This window comes from Aythya marila, assembly GCF_965140915.1.
Source record: "Aythya marila genome assembly, chromosome: 15".
Lineage (NCBI taxonomy): Eukaryota > Metazoa > Chordata > Aves > Anseriformes > Anatidae > Aythya > Aythya marila.
Genome location: NC_139056.1, coordinates 12,813,540 through 12,832,697, shown reverse-complemented (window position 1 = coordinate 12,832,697; position 19,158 = coordinate 12,813,540). Strand labels below are relative to the sequence as shown.

At 41.0% G+C, this 19,158-nt stretch overlaps 1 protein-coding gene across 1 annotated transcript; it reads right to left on the bottom strand.

The window, feature by feature from the left end:
• Positions 1-1,062: 1,062 nt before the first annotated feature.
• EIF3B (eukaryotic translation initiation factor 3 subunit B) lies at positions 1,063-18,461 on the bottom strand. The gene is made up of 19 exons (XM_082772679.1): positions 17,834-18,461; positions 14,541-14,733; positions 13,034-13,153; positions 12,887-12,944; positions 12,215-12,343; positions 11,042-11,199; positions 10,052-10,183; positions 9,891-9,957; positions 9,265-9,311; positions 8,319-8,529; positions 7,671-7,743; positions 7,038-7,160; positions 6,447-6,525; positions 5,289-5,427; positions 4,537-4,662; positions 3,963-4,040; positions 3,385-3,493; positions 2,727-2,845; positions 1,063-1,613 (listed from the first exon to the last, which is right to left on the bottom strand). The coding sequence occupies exons 1-18, from the start codon at positions 18,444-18,446 to the stop codon at positions 2,742-2,744; spliced, it is 2,559 nt and encodes an 852-aa protein (XP_082628805.1). The 5' UTR covers positions 18,447-18,461; the 3' UTR covers positions 1,063-1,613; positions 2,727-2,741.
• Positions 18,462-19,158: the final 697 nt, after the last annotated feature.

Below are 19,158 nucleotides of genomic sequence, written 5' to 3'. Positions count from 1 at the left end.
TCAAGCCATTACCGAAAAATGGATGTGCTGGAACTTCTGCATTGTTTTGGCAGAAAGCAAATATTTGTTCCAGTCCAGTTGAGGGATGAGCTTGGTAAGCACTGCAGACCTAACTTTTATCATCATAATGTACATATTGATTATGAAGGAACAAATGCAGAAACTGGAAGCTAATACAGGCTCCGGTGAAAAACATCTGCTGTTTTAAAAGTGACCTATGGAAGCTTTGAATTAATACCATCATTATGGAACAATAATTTTCAAGAGCCTTCCTGGGAAGGGAACATGGGACTGAACTGAAGGACCTGAGCATTTGCTATCACAGTAAGTTCACCTAAGGTGAAAGGAAAGTGAGTGGTAAAAATGCTAATGTCCCTTGGTTGCTGCCAGCTGAGTGGGGGTACCCTTTGCCTTCCACTTTGGAACCGTCATAGAAACTGCTACGTAAGTAAGATCAGGTTGTAATAAAAGCAAATCAAGAGGGCTTGTATTAGCAATTACTGGCCAGGCCCTTGAAGGGAGACAGGTGAATACCTCCTTTTAAACTCTGCCCCTCAAAGGGAAAGCAGCAGGCCAGCAATCTCTGTCAATATACAGAAAAGAATTTCTACGTATAGGTACAAATATAGAGAAGTTGCACCACCAGCTTTAAGGACACTTTTCCCCTCTAAAGGAAGAGGTCTTTAGAAATGAAGTTACATGTGTAACAGTGAGAATAAGGCAAACATATACAGACCTTCTCAGAAGGCTTGCAGTGGTCATTAGTAAGACAAACTAATCTAGGAGTTCCCTAAGCTCATTTGAGTTTGCAAATGGCTTAAGAAACGCACTTATTTTCCAGTCACTTCACTACAGTTAGCAGGTTAATCTGTCCAATTAATGAGTTGTACCACCATAAAAGCAAAGAAAAAAAAAAACTTCAGCATTATACAAGAACAGGAACTTTGGGGAAAAAACAATCCAAAGCAACAATAAAGTGAATAGGGCAAACATTTGCATTAATCTGGGTATGCTTGATCATTCAGGGAAAGATTCCCTACAAACAACGCAGAGCCAGCCTGGTTTTAGTATCAGTCTGCTTTTATTTCCATATTCAGCTCTTTAAGGGAGACATCCTTTCACAATCTGAAAGGAGGAGGATATAGCCCGCTGTAGTGCTGCTTCAGCACACTAAAACACATCATACGAAAAATGGTTCTGGTGACTTTTCCCCAAACAAAGTGAACACCTGTCCATGCACTTGGGACATAAAGAGAGTCCTGGAACAGAAACATTGTGTGTGTGGGTTTGTGTAAGAGATGTCAACTGAGGAATTTCACTTCACTGGCAGTCGTCAAAAACTGCCAGTTGGCAAGTACTGCACAGGAGTCAGGAAGTAAATACTGGTAAGTAGTGGATTTAAAAAGAAAATTGAACCCTAAAAAAAATTTAAAAGCAGCGCCTTTTCAGTATCTCACTGCAGCAGGCAGCAAGACTTAAAGGCACTACAATGTGTCAGAATGGAGAAAATCTGATGCATCCACCCTTCCAGAGTGCAAGAATATGGATTAAAAATTCCAACGTAGGCTTTCTGAAAACGAACAAACTTCTTTTTAGCACAAGATATGGCGGTGCTGCGGAAAAGGAAAAAAAGAGATGAGTCAGTTACTGTGCCTTATACAAACAGCTCGACCTTAACCACAGATGCTATCTCATAAAAAGCTACAAAAGCATGTGTTTCACCTGCTTTTAAACTGTTTAACTCTAGAAACTACATAGCTTCTTTCCCTCCTTCTTCCATAAAAGATCTCCCACATACAGGACACAAACTAGAAACTAGATCTAAATACAACTGCAAATATCAAGGCTATTAGTTTTTCTTTAGGTACAAGAGGTGTACTGCTCTTTCATTTTGGCTCCATAGATACCAGGAAACTACTACAGAACTGTACAGTGACAGCTGCAAAAGGCATGCTTCCAGCCTCCGCTTCCTTACATGAAGTCCTAAACATGACAGAGCAGGAATGCAATTCAATTTTTACGTCCTACATGAGTGCCTTCACAAACTATTTCCTCCTGAACATAAATTTCAAACTCTTCAAAAGACGACCTTCTGCATCAGCTGCTGAAACTACCCTCAGTTTTCAACACACAACTACACCATATGAATTCACAAAGCAGAACTGGGACAAGCACTGGATTAAACAAAGATTTCAGCAACAAGCAGTGACAGTGAGAAAGTGCTGCTACCCAAATTCTAACCAATGTTTCTAGAAAGTGACAGCAGATTTCAAGTAGCTATTTAAACATCTGCTCAGAGTTATATCAGCCCATAGTCAACTTGCTTTATCTTTAGCATGGTATTTAAAGCCCTGACCAGTATTAACTACCATAACATTCTTACAAAAAGCAAAATTCCCATCTAATGCTAACTTCAACTTCTCCTAATAACAACTTTATGATCTTGCTATGTGTTGTGTTTAAAAGTTGACCCTAGCTCTATCACAGCTTTGATCACTCCGGAAAGATAGGGCATAGATGATATTCTGCTCAGTACAGCTTGTAAATCTCACAGTCTGATCACTTAAGAATGCTTTTGTTTGCTCTAACCACAGAGAAAACAAACGAACTCAAGAACAGCACGCACACCCACGCAACGAGCAGACAACCTTCTGAAACAAATTATTGAATCCGTAGTGGCAGCTAATAGAAAAAGTTCCCTTCCACTGAGAGGTAAGCTATCTTACCACAGTTTTATTAGATTACTCTGGTTCTGCAAGGGTAATAATTTCTTCATTGATAAAAAATTCAACAGTCTCCTCTTCCCAGTCATCAACATTGCTGTCCAGCTCATCTGTGTCTACCCCTGGAATAGAGAAAGTGTTAACACTATATTAAACAAGGCAACAAATGAAAGATTAGATACTCTTGCTAGGCACAGTCCTTAAAACAGCACCAAAATAAGAACTATTTGTTGCTTTAAATCATAACAAGGACATGTTAATAAAATTAAATGACAAACAAGGCATTACTTTCTCTCACTATAGAGCCTGAGGATTTTTTTGGATTATACACAACACCTGAATCTTTTCACAGGTTCATGCTAAGTTATGCTAAGGTCAACGCCAATGCTTGCCTTGAAGCAGAAATAATCTACATAAAACACAAAGCACTATTTGAGTTTTGTCCTGTGCAAAATCAAAATCGACTGTGATTCAGGAGAAGAAGGACAAAACCTTCAGAGAACAGGGGATAATAAGCTTTAGCAGGAAATAAAGAGAGACAATGTAAGTGGTTTTTTTTTTTTTTTTTTTTTTTTTTTTTTTTTTTAAAACACTTATTGCTTGGCAAGAAGTGGTAGTTATCTAACATCAAGTTTTTACAAGTACCGTGTGCATGGCTTACCTCCTCGAAGCTCTAAACGCTCGTTCCTCTGCTCCATGTACAGCTCTTGTGCCATCTTGCGGTACTTTCTGAATTCTTCCATCATTGTACGTCTCCTCTCCACCAGCTCCTACAGAGGCAAGAAGAGGTTGGTAGCTCCCGCAATAAAACAAATCCATACAGAATGCATTTGTTAGCAAGGCACTTTTTTTTTTGCCCCTTATGAACATACCTTCTACTGACTTAAAAAAATAAAAAAAAGCAAAATCTTTCATATAATCTAAAAGCTATTTTGATTATTCTTAAAAAGTTTTTTAATTTAAAGAGTGGCTAATACAGCAACTCACTAAGAACCCCCAAATTTTACCAACTTTTGCTTAATGAGGTATCACCAGTGACTCAGATTCATTACTGTTTATCCTGAGCTTAGTGGCATCTGTCTGAACTACATATGAGAATTGAGTCTAAACATCTGGATTAACGTGAACACAGATGTTTGTTATAAAAGGTAAAAATCTAACATATATAAACATTACAATGTAACAACATGCATGTTACAAGAGCTTCATCTACAGTATTATATTCCAAAATTGTCTTGCCTTTGAAGCTTTGGACTGGCTCAGGCGATCCTTCTGCTCGAATATCTTTGAGTATTTCTTCAGGTCCTTTTTAATTTGCTGTAAAACAGAATATTATTTCAACTAGGACATCAGACTAACAAGCAATTATCATATTCTGCAAGAATTCCTTTGGTAGGCCTAAACAGGTTTTGCATTTTTGGAAAACATCTCTTTTCTTGGCAATTCCCCTTCACTGTAATTCTGTTTGTTCTTCCTGGCTTACAGAAGATGTAAACACTTCCATAAATATTCAATTGTGGAAGCCTGGACAGCTAATTTCAGGTTTGTTGTTCTTTATAGCCTCTCGCTGTACCTTAAATTTAAGTACAACCGGCCACTACTTCTATTTCAAACTTAAAAAACAGGTAACATTTACAGTTGTTCCCAGAAATGAGGTCCCCTGTGGCAATATTTTCCCCCCACACACACACAAGTTTGGGAAGAAAGGCAATTCCGAAACTCTAACAGTTCAAACCTCATCCTTGAGAAAAGTAAACCTAGCATGCATATACACCAAAACAACATCAACAGGCATGTCAGTGGAACACACTACCTTTATCTGATCCTCACTGAGCAAGGTAGCTGGTCGTGGTCTCCACAGAAGCTGACAAAACCTGTCTTTATTGTTTTTCTGAAGTAGACGGCCTTGGAAGGTCCATAACCAATATGCATTGTCCACCTGGAAGAGTAGTGCAACGCCTCCGTCAAGATAAGCTCTAACTTTACTCTGATCCTCAATTAATTTTTGTTTTTAATAAAATTAGCATAATTAGTCAACAGAAGTGAGATGATCTTTTGTTTGTGTCTTTACTGCAGAAATTAAATTCTGCAGCAAAATAGAGTTCATGTGTTTCACTGAAGCTTTGCATAAAGTTATCTTCTGGATGATCACAACAATTTAAGACTAAGCAAGCCCTTCTAACATATTCTAAAAAACTCATTCTGTGCTTGTACAGGAAAGGATTACAGTACAGTGGCCGGAACCACATGAAAGTAGACATAGCAATTCTGTGTGGACCACACGGAAATCAAGTTCCCACACAGAGGATCAAGTTCCAAACAGGTAAAGACAATGAACATTCAGAAAAAGGATACTTGGTTTAGACTTGTAAACTGCCCTTCCAGAACTTACTCTGGACAACCAGTGAAGCCAATGGCCCAGGCAAATACTGATGTTTAGAAACAAACATAGAACTATGGTGCCAGGCACAAGTTGTATGACCAGTGACAGGCATTTTTTCTTCCTAACTAATAGCACTTGTCAATACCTCTGGAATAGGAAGGAAAGGAAGAATGAATGACTACCTTGTGGCTCCACCAAGACACAGAAGTCACAATGTATCTGCCTGTAGGATCCCATTCCACATCTGAAGCTGTATAGTGTTCAGCAATATTCATCATGGTGCAGTCGGATGTATCTACAAATGCTAAGGCACCGTTCATGCTGCAAAGACAAAACAAGAGATTGTTTTACATGCCAGCATAGCCCATTTTTTTAAAAACAGATTTCACAAGCTACATCTTTACAGCTCCTCACTACAATAAATCTTCTCAGCAAGCGACCAAGAAACATGCTCATACCAGTAACACGTGCCTGTGGCTAGAAAACAATGTGATGAATAAAACAAAAAATGCACGTAAGAATGCAACCGTCATTTTTATGTTCAGTGACCTTTAACCCATTTCACATCTGTTCCTAAAGTCACGATGAAAATATATTATAGCCACATTACAGCCAAAGTTTAAAAATCATATGCTTAGACATTTAAGGAGTGAAGTCCAAAACTAAAATGGATTTCTAAGATAAGTAGTGCTGTTCATCTGAAAGCATGTAAAGCCAAATACTATTCTTCTGGCTAAAATAAGTTTTACTTGCTCAAACATGAACTTTTTTTGATAACTTTTACAGTAGAGCTTTGTCATAAGAGTACTGTGAGAGTATTATTGCCCACCAGAAGGCATGAGGCTTTCACAACAACAAATGCATTACGGAGCCACATGGATTAGTCAGTGTTTAACAAGCAGCTAAGAAGTCTTTCTAAATATCCACTTTTTTGTTGAAAAGTTCATTTGTCTTTTGATGTGACTGAAATAGCAAGTAGAAGTTACAAAGTACACCATGGAACTGCATCTTGTTTTCCTTTATTTTGCAAAGACATATCAGAATTATAGCAAGGCAACTGGGAGAGAGTTTTAATTAAGTAATTTTAAGCCTTAATAAGGTCAAGTACCTATTAAAATCCAACTGACAAATTACCACAGGTCAAAATTAACATTCTTTTACAGAAAGCCTCTTCAATACAAGTAAACAGTTGAAGTCAGTAAGATTCTTTTGCCTATTTAAGTAATAAAAACTCATATTAAAGCATTCACATAGATAGCAAACACTTCTTCATGAGATACTCTAGTCTTTTTTCATGCTTTAAAAGGAATGTTGTGTCCAGTAACTTGAGCAATGCTCACCTTCTGAGGCCAGCCAACACTACAAACTGCCCTTGAGGACTCCAGAATATCGTGTTTGCCTGCTGTTTGTCAAACGTTTCTGGGAAGAAACAAGTCCAGAAAAAATCTCAATCCAATGTCATCAGTTAGCTTACAAGCAGTTACAACACCCATTCCCCAAAAGACATTTTTGAACTCTGCAAGCAAGCCCTCACAACAGTCCTTAGCTCTACATTTCTGAAGACAAAACCCAGTGGCACTAAAACATACAAAGCTAGCGGAAAAGAAGAGTGGATCAGAAAGCCCAATACCCAACTGGGGAAAAAAAAAATGTTGTCACATGTTAGCCAAATAAGTCTATGCTATTGCCTTGCACAAACCTCCCAAGACCACAAAATCATTCTGGCTTGTAAACATGTCACTCCCAGACCCTGGACTGATTCAATATGAAAACAGTTTAGCTGTCACCAGAGGCCTAGATTTCTTGAACGCAATGTCATTCATGCATAGCACCTAATGCCACACTATCTACCACAAACAGCCACAATTTGAGTTTACTGCCAGGCAAAATGCTTGGCATCTACATCTTTCACTGGCTTTTTAGTCACTTACTTATGAGTTCTATTTTCCCATTGTTTTTAACATGGTAAAAGGAAACTGAAATCCGTGGAGTTTCTCCATGCAATACAGCAAACTTGCTTCCATTTGGTTCCCAAGCAAAGGCTATGATGCTTTCTGTAACAAAAATAAAGAGGGATCAAAACTCTGTCAATTATAAAAAGCTTTCAGTTATCAAAGAACACCAGGATGCTAAGCAGAGGGAACATATCAGTTCAACTCAGCCACAAAGACTACCTTTTAAAACAAAGGTTGATAAGGCAAATGCAGGACATTATGGGAAGTGTTTTTGGTCAGACACAACAGCTCCAATATCTCTGATATGCTACAGAATGAATACATTCAGACTTTTTTTTTCCCCAAGTATTGTCAATTCTTTTTTTTTTTTTTTTCCCTGAAACTGAGCTACAAACATGAACAGCAATGAAAGTTTTTACTTCCCAGACTTTACATAAGTAGCCCAGCAACAGGAATAGTATAGCTACCATCAGAAGCGTAAATATCTTAATTGTCATCAACAAATGTCACATGTTGATGGAAGCTTTTAACAAACATGCAAGTGTCTACCAAAAAAAAATGTTGAATAAAATAGTTAAAGATCGGAAGTGAGTAAATAATTGGAATTACCTTTCATTTCTACCACATCCACTGGAACCTGTTTTTCTCTCATTCGGAATATTTCAAAGTTGGTCACTACTCCCTGTGAAGGTCAAGATCAACTCATTATTCAGTACAGAAGCAGTAGAACAAACAATTTGTTTTTTTAAACTGTCAGGCATAGGATGGCCTGTCAGATCTCAGGATGAGAACTGAGAGTCAACATTTCTTTCCTTAACGAGCAGAGAAATACTGTATGCCTCATTACTGAACACATTCTAAATCGTTCTGTTCTGATAAATAATAACAAAAGAATTGTATACAACAATCTGTTTCTTTCAGACTGTTAAGAAACTTAATTAAAGCAGATAAACATAAGATACATTGTGCAGCATGACCTATGAACTCAAAACCAACTTTAGCAGTAAGTAGGAAAAGATCTAAGGCATCTAGCTCTCATTTTAAAAATTAAGTCCAAAGTATGCCTAAATTCAAAACCAATCCTGGAGAGCCAAACGTATGTAATGTTTGCATCTACGTGATCTAAACTCAAGTCAAAACTATTTTTATTTTTTCCATCATGTAATTTACAGTGTTCATACCGAAAAATAGCACTATAAGAAAACTGAGTATCAGCATGAGGTGGAACCAAGTTTTATGAACACAGAATCCACATACCTGTGTGCCCTTTGGAGTCCTGTCTACCTTCACACACAGGTAATCCCCGTTCTTCTGCCAGTGTAGTTTACAGTCTACAACATTGAACAGATTCCGTACACGGATTTCTTGTCTAGCAGGCAGCTGCATTAAGGTCACTCTCGCTGGAATGTCTTTGTCCTCAGGCACCCAAAAAGCAATTATGTTACCACCTGGAGACCATGAGAAATCTCTACAGGAAGGAAATTAAACATAGTTCCATTTTAATTTGTAGTTAGACCACAAACAGAAACCATTTTCACCTCTGTATCTGAGTGTTGTAGATACAGATGAACAACTGAAGACAGTTTACTAACTTACATATATATCATAACTTATTTTTAACTGCCATTTAAAACTGCAGTATGTTCAATGTTACCAAAACAGCAAAAAAAATCACTAACTAGGTGTGACCCTTTTACTGTGTAAACCCAGAAGATCTAAGAAACATGATTAAACCAATTAGCAATTCCCCTCTATGAAATTACACTGGAGACAATGCTTTTGCAACTGTGTACACTTTTTTTTGTTGCTTTCCAAAAGGTACCTCAAAAAAGCCACAGGAATTAGTGTGCAAACATACACAAAAACAGACCAGTTCCTCGCCAACAGGCAGCATACAGTGCACTGCTTTAAGCCAGCACACAAATTAAAAGGTAGTCCCTAACAAGCTGCATTCCTGTTCCGTTTAGTACAAAAGGATACTAAGGTAGATCCTTGATTAAACGTTGCCACAAAGGGGATTTCCAAGCGCAGAAGCTGTCACCCTTGTACATCAGTAAGTGGAGAGCTATTTTTTTTTCCAGCTTGTCTAGATTGACCACTTCAGTACATGAGGTCATTTGCTCTAATCAGCATAAAGATTCATCTCATCACAAGAAAGTCTCTGATAAAAAGAGTGCTTATTTTTACAAAGGAATACACTCACCTTATCCCATTGATTTTCAAGCTTTTTTTGTCCAACAAACCCATAGACTAAAAGAGAAAATTGATAATTTTCAAGTTAGCAACACTCTTGCATGTACATGTGTCCCTTTATTCTTATTAAAAGAGCACAAACTAGGAAACTGGATGGTGTTGAGAGATCATTTCTCCCCTATTTTGTACTATGAACACACATATACCACAACTACCAATAGAATTAATCCTGTGATGATTTTTATGAGTACAGAAATCTGTATTATAATGAAAACATAAAACAAACTAGATTATGCTGCAATTTATAGTCTTCTGGGTGTTCTGGCACTCATTGGCTACTGAGAACTCAGAGGTATCACATAACTTTAATCCTACTGACTCTTGAGCAGTATATTGAGCTCTCCAGGGCTTCTAGAACCAATGTGAAACTTGCTGTCAGGGTCAGCTAAAGTTTTTTCACCCAGGAAAGATCAAGAGAAGAGAAGCAAATAGATTTACTCCCTTTTAAACTCTACAGAGCATTATTAAAACATGTATTTTAGAATAGACACCATGGGAAATGCTGACATTGTAATGCAAAAAAGCATTGTGCAAAAAAAAAAGTTAAAAAACACAAACAAAAAAACAAGAACTTACAGGTGTTTCATAGATACTGAGGGTATCTGAAGTCATTCGAGCAAAGAATTTACCATCATGACTCCATCTAAGCAAATATAAAAAGAACATTAGATAGGAATTATCTACTAATTAAACAACGTCTAGGACTACTTGTTCTCAAATGCTGCTTTGCAACCTACTTAAAAATAGGCCAGTGAGCTGAGTTTTCACAGTGGAATCCTCGTTTCTTTTGCCCAGTCAGAATATCCCAGATGATAATAGCCTGAGGGTCATCCTGCGTGTCCATCAAAGGGCTGAAGGTCACTAAATATCTATAAAGGAAATAAATCAATTTCACTTCTGAAATTTCATTTAACACATCAGTAACAAGCACACTTTCATCCATACAATATTAAAATAAAATGCACTTGCACACAGCACTTCTCCTAATGGGATTCTTGGAGACGAAAAAGTTTCAAGACACAGTAATCCCTAGCATCTCTAGCTGAAAAGCCTCTAGTTTTATGTGGAAGTTCTCTCACACTGATATTACAAGAGAGGAAATTCAACAAATACATTGGTAGTTACTATATAGGTTTGCCCTGAGAACAGAATTGGTTTTAAACCACATATAAATCCACCAGCCTTTGCCAACCTGATCTACAGGTATGCTAGACATCTCCGTTTAAAGATAAATAATCACATCCAAACATCTTGCTTGAAAACTAGCCAAACAAGATGCATCTCAGTCCTAAAATTATTGTAGCCTTTTCTCAAGAGCTCTTTAACGTGAAATAAAGTTTTTTTTAAAAAGTAATTTGAGTACTATAGACTTGGAAGATGCTATTCAGCTAATTTTTTTTTTCCAAAGAAATAGAAATCTAATACTAAGGACATCCTATCCAACTAAAGAGAGAAAATACCATTCTCTCAAATAACGAAGACTTCAAGGATACTCTATCAGCTCAGTTTTATAGAGCAATTATTCCAGATTATGTTAAGTATCTTTCCTGAAGTCAAAACAAAGTCAGGCAGAGTTCCACTCATTCTAAAATGTATGAAAAGCAGCACTTCCAAAGGCAGAAGAGAACCAAAGAGGGCAGTCACATACAATCTGAAAGCACACCAGACAGAACGCATGCACTTCATGCTTTTGTTCCCTTATCCCAAACCAACATCATACACCATACCTTTCACAGGGTGAGAAGTCAATAAGCTGTACTCCCTGGTGACTAAACCTTTGAATCTGCTTGAACTTCTCTCCACCCCAAAGTGCGATGCCCCTCTGGTGAAAGGTAGCCAGGTAGGTACCTTTTGGGGACCAACGCACGTAGGTTTCTGTCCAGCGCTGCAATTAAAAAAAGTTAAAATTAAAATGCATACAGAAAGGTTTAGCTTCATTCAGAATTACTGAAGGGGGATGACTTAGTGTGTGGCTCATAGCATCACATTTCACAAATCCACTTATTCAGTGAAGATCTCAGAATTAGTCATATGTTAAATTGTGGATTTAAATTCCATGCACATAATGCACAGTACTTATTCTTCAGGTTGAGAACTCATTTGAGACTGTTTGATCTTACTGATCACAAAAATATTTTGCAGGGACAGTGACAAGCGTTGTACGGTAACTGACAGTTGAATCACGCCAACAGGCTTGGTGGTCTTTGTTGCGTTTCAGCTCTAGCAAGAACATGCCCTTCTCAGAAGAGTAAGCAGGCAAGTTCCTAATAACACTACAGCTCTTGACCTTCAGAGAAGTTAGAGAGGTATCAGCCATATAGATCACGGCCAGTAACCATGGTGATAAGCAAAGCTGCCTCCATCCCAGAGCCACCTTTCTTTCTACTGCAGCACCTAATGGTTATGAAGAAAATGTTTCTGCAGTTTCCTTAGCAAGTGAACTTGGCTACAGCACACAGGCACGCTAACTCTCCCTTTTATATGGTGTTACCAAACCAGCTATTCCTCTTCAGCACCTCTGCAGTCAGCAGAAAGGCAAAAAGTGATGAGCAGCTGCATGCTTAAGAGCATATTCAGCACCAATGAATAGTATTCCTCAAACTGACTTTGCATACACAGATCTTTCTGAATCACTCATAATATACAGATGATGGAACTAACAGGCATCATGAAGAGGTAAAGAAAAGGAAAAACAGACAAGCGAACTCCACATTTGTTTCACCTAAGCAGCTAAGTCTAATTTTAAAGGATGTAATTTCACCGCTTCTCTTACAAAGGAAGAGAAAGTATTTCAATAATGGGGGGAAAAAAGATGTTTTTTAAATCAAGAAAACTGTAATGTTATAGAATGAATGAGACTGATGTGTATGTGCAATGTACAGCACTTCCAGGACACTCACTGCTCTGTCCTCAATTTGAACCGGTTCCTTGATATCATTCCAAAAAATGGAGGTCCGGTCTCCTGACTCAAAGATCACGCTATACTGATCCCTACAGTCAGGATCTTCCAGCCAGTAGCGCAGATTCCCCTAAAGAAAAACAAGAGATCATTAGTGAGTCAAAGGCTAGGAAGACAAGTTCTCCAAATTACTATCTACCTGGCAGGTGGAAGTCTGTCTTCAGAGAGCATGCAACTTCACAGTCTTACCATTACAAAGAAATTTTTTGAAGTGATATTAAATAATCCAGACCAGTGGTTACTGGAAACTAACAGAATATATCATAAGAAGTTGGACCTTTAAGGCAGTTCAATGATACTTGACACTTCTGGCACAAATTATTTTAAACTTTCTCCACAGGACATTTTACAAAGCTAGCGGTAAGAAACAGAGGTAGGCCTCAAACACTTTAAAAAAGAGATGCTTTCAAAATTCTATTTTTAAATTACTTGTGTGAAGTCATTATTTATCCTAAGTTCCTATGTGGAACTACTAAACACAACCTTTAAGTTCTTCCTGTCACTTTACAACAGTGAGTACAAAGGAGTATGTGGTATTGCTACTTTCATAACATCATTAATGTACATTATTAATAATCACTTAAAAAAAAAACAAAACAAAACACAACCTTACCAAATCTTTAAAAGGCTGTTTCTCAGGGATTTCCCACTCATCACTGATTGTCATGTACCTGGAAGAGCAATTTGTTTGGTTACACTTAGTGTAGGTACTCTCTTGATTAGAATCCCCAAAACTGTGTAGCATAATAGCTGCACTCACTTATCAAAGTCTGTGAAAAGGTTCACTCTGAAGGTGTGCTGCTTATCCAGCTTGTATCCATCTGCATTCTTCACAGCATCCACTGCATGAGACGGAGACATGTACTCCAGGAAGATGTACCTACGATGCAGGAATACAAAAATACGTTCATTGGTAAAATATGTTCATTGGTAAAAGGACAGAATCACAAAAAATTCCACACAATACAGATGAATTCGGAATTCAGTACCCACCATCTACAGAGTAACTTCTCGTTTTGTCCCTAATCAGTTACTGTAAAAATTTCCACTTTGACCATGGGCATACTTTATCAATATGGACTAGATATGAATTAACTGATATCCTTTCTGTAAAAGGGCTACAGTAGGTGAAAAATGTGAATTCACAAAACTGTAACGAAAGCTAGTAAAAAAAAAAAAAAAAGTGGCAAGTATGCAGCTCTTCCCAGCTGAATGACAGACCTTGTTTAAAAATTGCAAGCCTTGCTGTAGCTGCTCGTTTAGACCTTCAAAGTGCAGCTCTTATTTTTCATTTACTTTCAACATAATTCAGCTTCCTCCCTGCCACTAACACAATCTAATTTATAATCCAGCAGACTCAGGAAGTCTTTCAGTATCCTGAAGTAACCAGAAGTATCTTGAAGACTACCAGACACTGCCTCTGATATTTTCCCCTAAATATTAGATATTAATTTTTCAAAACAAGCACTAGCAGCAGCACTAAAAGGTGAAGAACACATGAACACAGAGATAGAATGATTTTTCTCCTCGTGTTGACCTTACAGAAATAAGGATCTCTCACCCCAGAAATCCCACTTTTAATGGATACCTCTCAATGGATATGCTACTCCAACCTCAGTAACAAGACTTAGTAAAACCTTCCAGGTATTAGATGGATTTTAGGGAGAGAAACCAGACAACAACTCTTTTCTGTGCCCTCTCCCTCTGGAGAAAATCATTTCTGGTCAGCTTTCTTCTCGATTTCAGGTGCTGCAATTAACCTGGAACAGTGATCAGAGGTTGGCAAAACAGCCCTGGGGAGGGCTACTTGAATTAAGGAAGCTCAAGTCATTAATGTTAACATAAGCACTGGCAGAGACAGAATACAATATCGACAGTCCATTCTGCAATAAACATTACATCCACTGCTGCCAAGTTTTAACTAAAATGGACTTTTAATCTATTTATTAACCACGGCAGGAAATTAACCAAAAAACTCATTTAGTACCACGCAGAAATTTGACTTCCAAACCCAGCTAAACTTTGTTTCCATAATTAACCTCCCCAGGCTGTAACTTAAGGAGTTACTAAGCTCCTCCATTCCCTCAGGAACTTCTGCTTGTTGCTCAGACTAGATGTCAAGATTGTACAGGCTAAGGTAGAAAACGATGCCCATGGTAAGAGACCACCATAAAAATTCACCATGAAGTCCTGACATTAATAACCAAGCGTAAATCAGTCAGAGCAGCACATCAAACCTATTTCCAGCAGGTGTGATCATGACCTACCCCTTTGTCTTGCCATCTGCTTCTGGGTAAAATTCATTGATGATTTTACCAAACTTGGAAAATATTTTGTGGATGACATTCTTCAGTTTTTCAAGTCGGTCTGGTCCAACCTGGGGAACGTTATCGACGACTATTACTGAGTCAATTCCATCTGCTTCCTGCGGCTGGTCTTTCAGTACATCACCAAGTAGTTCTGCAAACAAAAAGCACAAAAGAATTTGAGGCTCCAGTCTACACTGTGAAAGAGGAAGACTGAAGGATGAAACGAACAGTGACACGAACTGAAAGGTAAGGCTTCAAATTCAGGAAAATGGTTCAACAATCATATAAGAATCTGGGTGGTGAACAAAGCCTTTATCAGAGAAGCAACTGAAGTGAATACAGATCACTTCAACACTACTTCTTGTCAAAAGACACGATTCCTCAGTTTCTTCACAAATTTCGAGTTACTCTTGAAGCCTTAAAGAAATACCTTACCTAGAGGACACCAACGGGCATACTAGTAGCTCGTTTCAGGAGTTGGAACTGGCTCACAAAGTCCTCAAAACCCCTGAGAGAGCAGACAACCCTAGGATTTACTACCTGAACTCTGACAAGAAGACTTACCCAGATCATAACCTGATGACATTGATAAATTTAACATGCACCTCCCTTCCACGCTACCAGAGTTTTAGCATAATTCAAAACGATCTTCCACATTGGAAGCTCTGCATGCCTTAGCATCACTATAATTATCGCTGAGAACTCAAGCTCCATCAAAACCTTTAATTAAACATGAAAATGAAGGTGTTCTAAGTCAAGTCACATTAAGCACGCAACAAGTGAATGCAAGCACACACCTTTTCATACCCTGGATATTCTTCAGCCACACTAACCCCCTCCCCTTTCCTACCATCCCATAATGGTACTTGCTGGTGGGGTACTTTGTTCAGTCCTTGCACTGTGTGCTCTAAAGCCCCTACACACACACACTTCCCCACTTCCACTGGTACAAGAGAAGCAGAAGTTTTATGAATGAAGTCAGTTTTAGGTTGTGAAAGAGTCAGCTATCAGAACAAGTTGCCTAACAAGCCTAATGTATGAAACTTCTTATCCATTTTGAAAAGGGTTCATTCACAGAAGTCTCTAACAACTAACCAAGAGTGGCTGAAGATGAATTTACGCTGAATTTACGCTTCAGAACGAGGCGAGCAGTCAGTGAAGAGCGCACAATGCAAAGATTCCGGGTTACAGACCCAGGAAAAAAGGAGCACAGATGAGTGTTGCAAATATACTTGGAAGTTCAGACATTTTTTCAGGACTTTGCCAGTCTCTGGGTAGCTAACAATACATGGAGCTGTGGCTAGGTACTCACTTGCCTAAGATTTCTGAGACATGCAGTGAAACACCTGCAGTGCTTATGAGAACTAAGGACTGAAAGAAGGCATTTCAAAAACTGCTATTACAGCAAAATAACATGTACATCTATTTCTTATTCTAGAGTCCCCTATCTTAGATTTTCCCTGCATATAAAATGGAAGCGCATCCCACAAGGAACAGCAAGGACACTTCCACAGAAGCCTGCAAGAAAGAAAAAAAAAAAACAAAAGAAGAAATTTTTTTAGGCACTAATAGTCATTTTTCATACCACGTCTCACAAAAGGCTTCGTAGGCTGTAGACAAACCAAGGAAGGCAGAGTTAGATTCAATACAGGGCATTGTCTACTTGCATATGAATCAGAACTGTAGTGCCAATAACTGCATTGTACAACTCCTCTACCTTAAATTCAAAATTATGAACAAAGGGATCTTTCAAAAGGTAGGAAGCTGGTTTGGCCAGCTCTTTCCACCCACCAGAAGAGAGGGGTGTGGTGGGGACACAGCTATCTTCAGCTAGCAGAATTTTTAGGACACACAGCCATTTTCTGAGCTAAAACTTCTTCATTGCATCTGGGTGATTATCTGACACATTCTCTTGAATGTGAGCCAGCTGTTCTGCTATGCCAACACCATTCTGGAAATAAAAGAAGTTAAAATAACATCTGAGATGGTCTAATCCTAAAGCTGATTCACTTCCAAGTTGTTCTTGAAGAGGTAATGTTATCATAAGCATTGAGATAACCTTGGCTCAGTGACACTGATGGCCCGATGCTGCTTCTCCTGTGCAGCTCTCAAGGTAAGGCAAAAGAAATAAGGAAGCTCAAGAAGCAGCACACAGATGGAAAACCAGACCAGCAAGAGTGACTAAACCTAAACACTGCAATTCAGCCATTAACAGTATTATTCATACAGCTAAAGAGTTAACTAGATTAATCCTAAATAATACAATAGGAGCGGACAGGAAATATGCCTCGGTTCTGGAAACGAACATCATAAACCCAGATGTAGATAAAGCAAATAGAGCAAACACTTCACTAGACAAAAGAACCCAACTGGGTATTTGCAGACAATTTTGCCGAAGTCTCTTTGGGATACAAAAACATGTGTTCAAAGAGCTGCACAGTCAACTAAGAATAACATATGTTCTTAATCTAAGATACTTTCCTACTTATTTATCAAGCTAAACATAGGTCTGGAACACTAGAAAGCACAATTATCACCGGTATTCCACTGCCAGTTGAAAGAGCCAGCTGACTTAGGAACTATCACGTGCTTTAAGAAACGTTTTCCCAGTTCTGATACACATAACTATTAGGAGCTCCTACGAGAGCGCTTCTGTCAGAGTAAGCATTGGCAAAACAGACTCAAGAACTGACACGGCACATCGAGAAAGATTTACCTGAAAGAGAAAAATACTAAAACAGTTTTAATTCTCTTACACCAGAAGCAACTATTTGCATAATTAACCGTGTAGTTACACAAGGTTTAGCCATTTCAAAGAGCCAATACCCAACCCTATTAAAAAGCCTTGAGATTGAGCTTTCTCCTAACAATACGTTTTCCACATTTTCTGGCCACAGAGCACCTAGGCCAGCTCTTGACAAGCAGTAACTCACTCCAAACCCACGCTGCTTATCTACTTATTTTATTCAGGATGAATGGAAAAAGCACAAACCGACTGAACCAGGTTCATAGCAGCCGGGTAGGAATTTAAAGCCGCGGTCACAGCAGCTGACTTTAACTAACGGAGGCACACAGACAGCACTCCCCTCGCTGCCTGCAACTCACGAGGAGCTCCCACGGACCCGGAGCTCAGCAGGAAATTAACAACCCGCACTAATTAACCGCGTCCAGCACGACGGCGCCGGCCGCTGCCAACCCAGGCCCACGGCCCAGGCCCAGCTGCGGCCTCCCGGCCTCCCCCCGGCCCCCACCTTCATCGCTGATGTCGTCCACGAAGTCCTCGGGGTCGCTGAAGGAGAGCTCGTCCTCGGGCTCGGCGGGCGCGGCCTCCCCGGCCTTGTCCTCCTGAGGCGCTCCGGGCTCGGCCGGCGGCTCGGCCTCGGCGGGAGGCTCGGGCTTGGCCTCGGCCTCAGCTTCAGCCTCCCCCCCCTCCTTCACCTCCTCCTTCTCCTCCTCCTGCTGCTGCTCCTTCTCCTTCTCCTTCCCCTCCTCCTCCTGCTGGGCCTCGGGCTCTACCTCAGGCTGGGGCTCGGGCCCGGCCTCCTCCCTGTCAGGGCTCTGGCGGCCGGACCCCGGCTGAGGCGCGGCCTCGGGGGGCTGAGGCGCGGCCTCCTCAGCGGCCTCCTCAGCGGCGGCCTGCGGGGCTTCGTCAGGCCCCGTGGGCGCCTCGGGCTCGCCTCCCTCCTCGTCCCCTTCCTCCTTCTCGTCCTGAGGCGGCGGCTCGGCGGGCGGCGGCCCTGCGGGCTGCTCCTCGGCCGGCCCCTGGGCGCGGGGCGGCGCGGGGCTGGGCGCCGGGGCCTGCATGAGGCGCTCCCGGCTCCGCCGCCACGGCAAAGGGAGCGCGGGAGGGGCCGCCAGGGCCATGTGCGCCAGGCCCCGGCGCCTACCACCTGCCGCGGGGTGTGGGGGGGGTAAAAGGAGGGTTTAATCCGCCCTAGGTTCCATGCGACGATGGTTTCGCCACAATAAGACTTTTAATGTGGATGATGAGTGTTTGGGTGTCAGCTCGGTGCTCGGATGGCAGAGGAAAGGGGTTATTTCAAGCTTGGTGGTGCTGTGGTTTCCCCCGCTTGGCGGTGGTTGAGCCCAACATGGCGGCTCGGTGCAGGATACCGAGGTGGGGTTCGGCCGAACCATTCGCGGAGAAGCGGGAGGCGCCGCGGCAGTTAGCCGGCCGGATGAAGGCGCTCCCTGCGCTTCTGTCACCTCAGCGCATTTCTCAGTCCAACTTTATGCAGCCATCAGCAGCACGCCGAGCCAAAACCCACCCGCTTTCCCCAACTTAACACCACACTTTCCCCCCTACAACTCCCCGCCGTGGGCTCGCCCGAAGGCCGGCCGTAGCGCACGGGCGCTACCAAACCCACGAGAAAGGGGGAGGCGCAGGGCCGGCAGCGGCACCCCCCCCGCGGGGCCGCGTGGTCCGGCCCGCCGGGAGCCGCCACATCCAGCGCGGGCCCCGGCTCGCCTCATGGCGGCCCCGGCCGGGGCTGAGGGGAGCCCTGAGGGGACCCCTGGGGTGTGTGGGGCCGAAGGGAGGGCAGAGGCTTGCTGCCTGGCCCGCAGTCACCGCCAG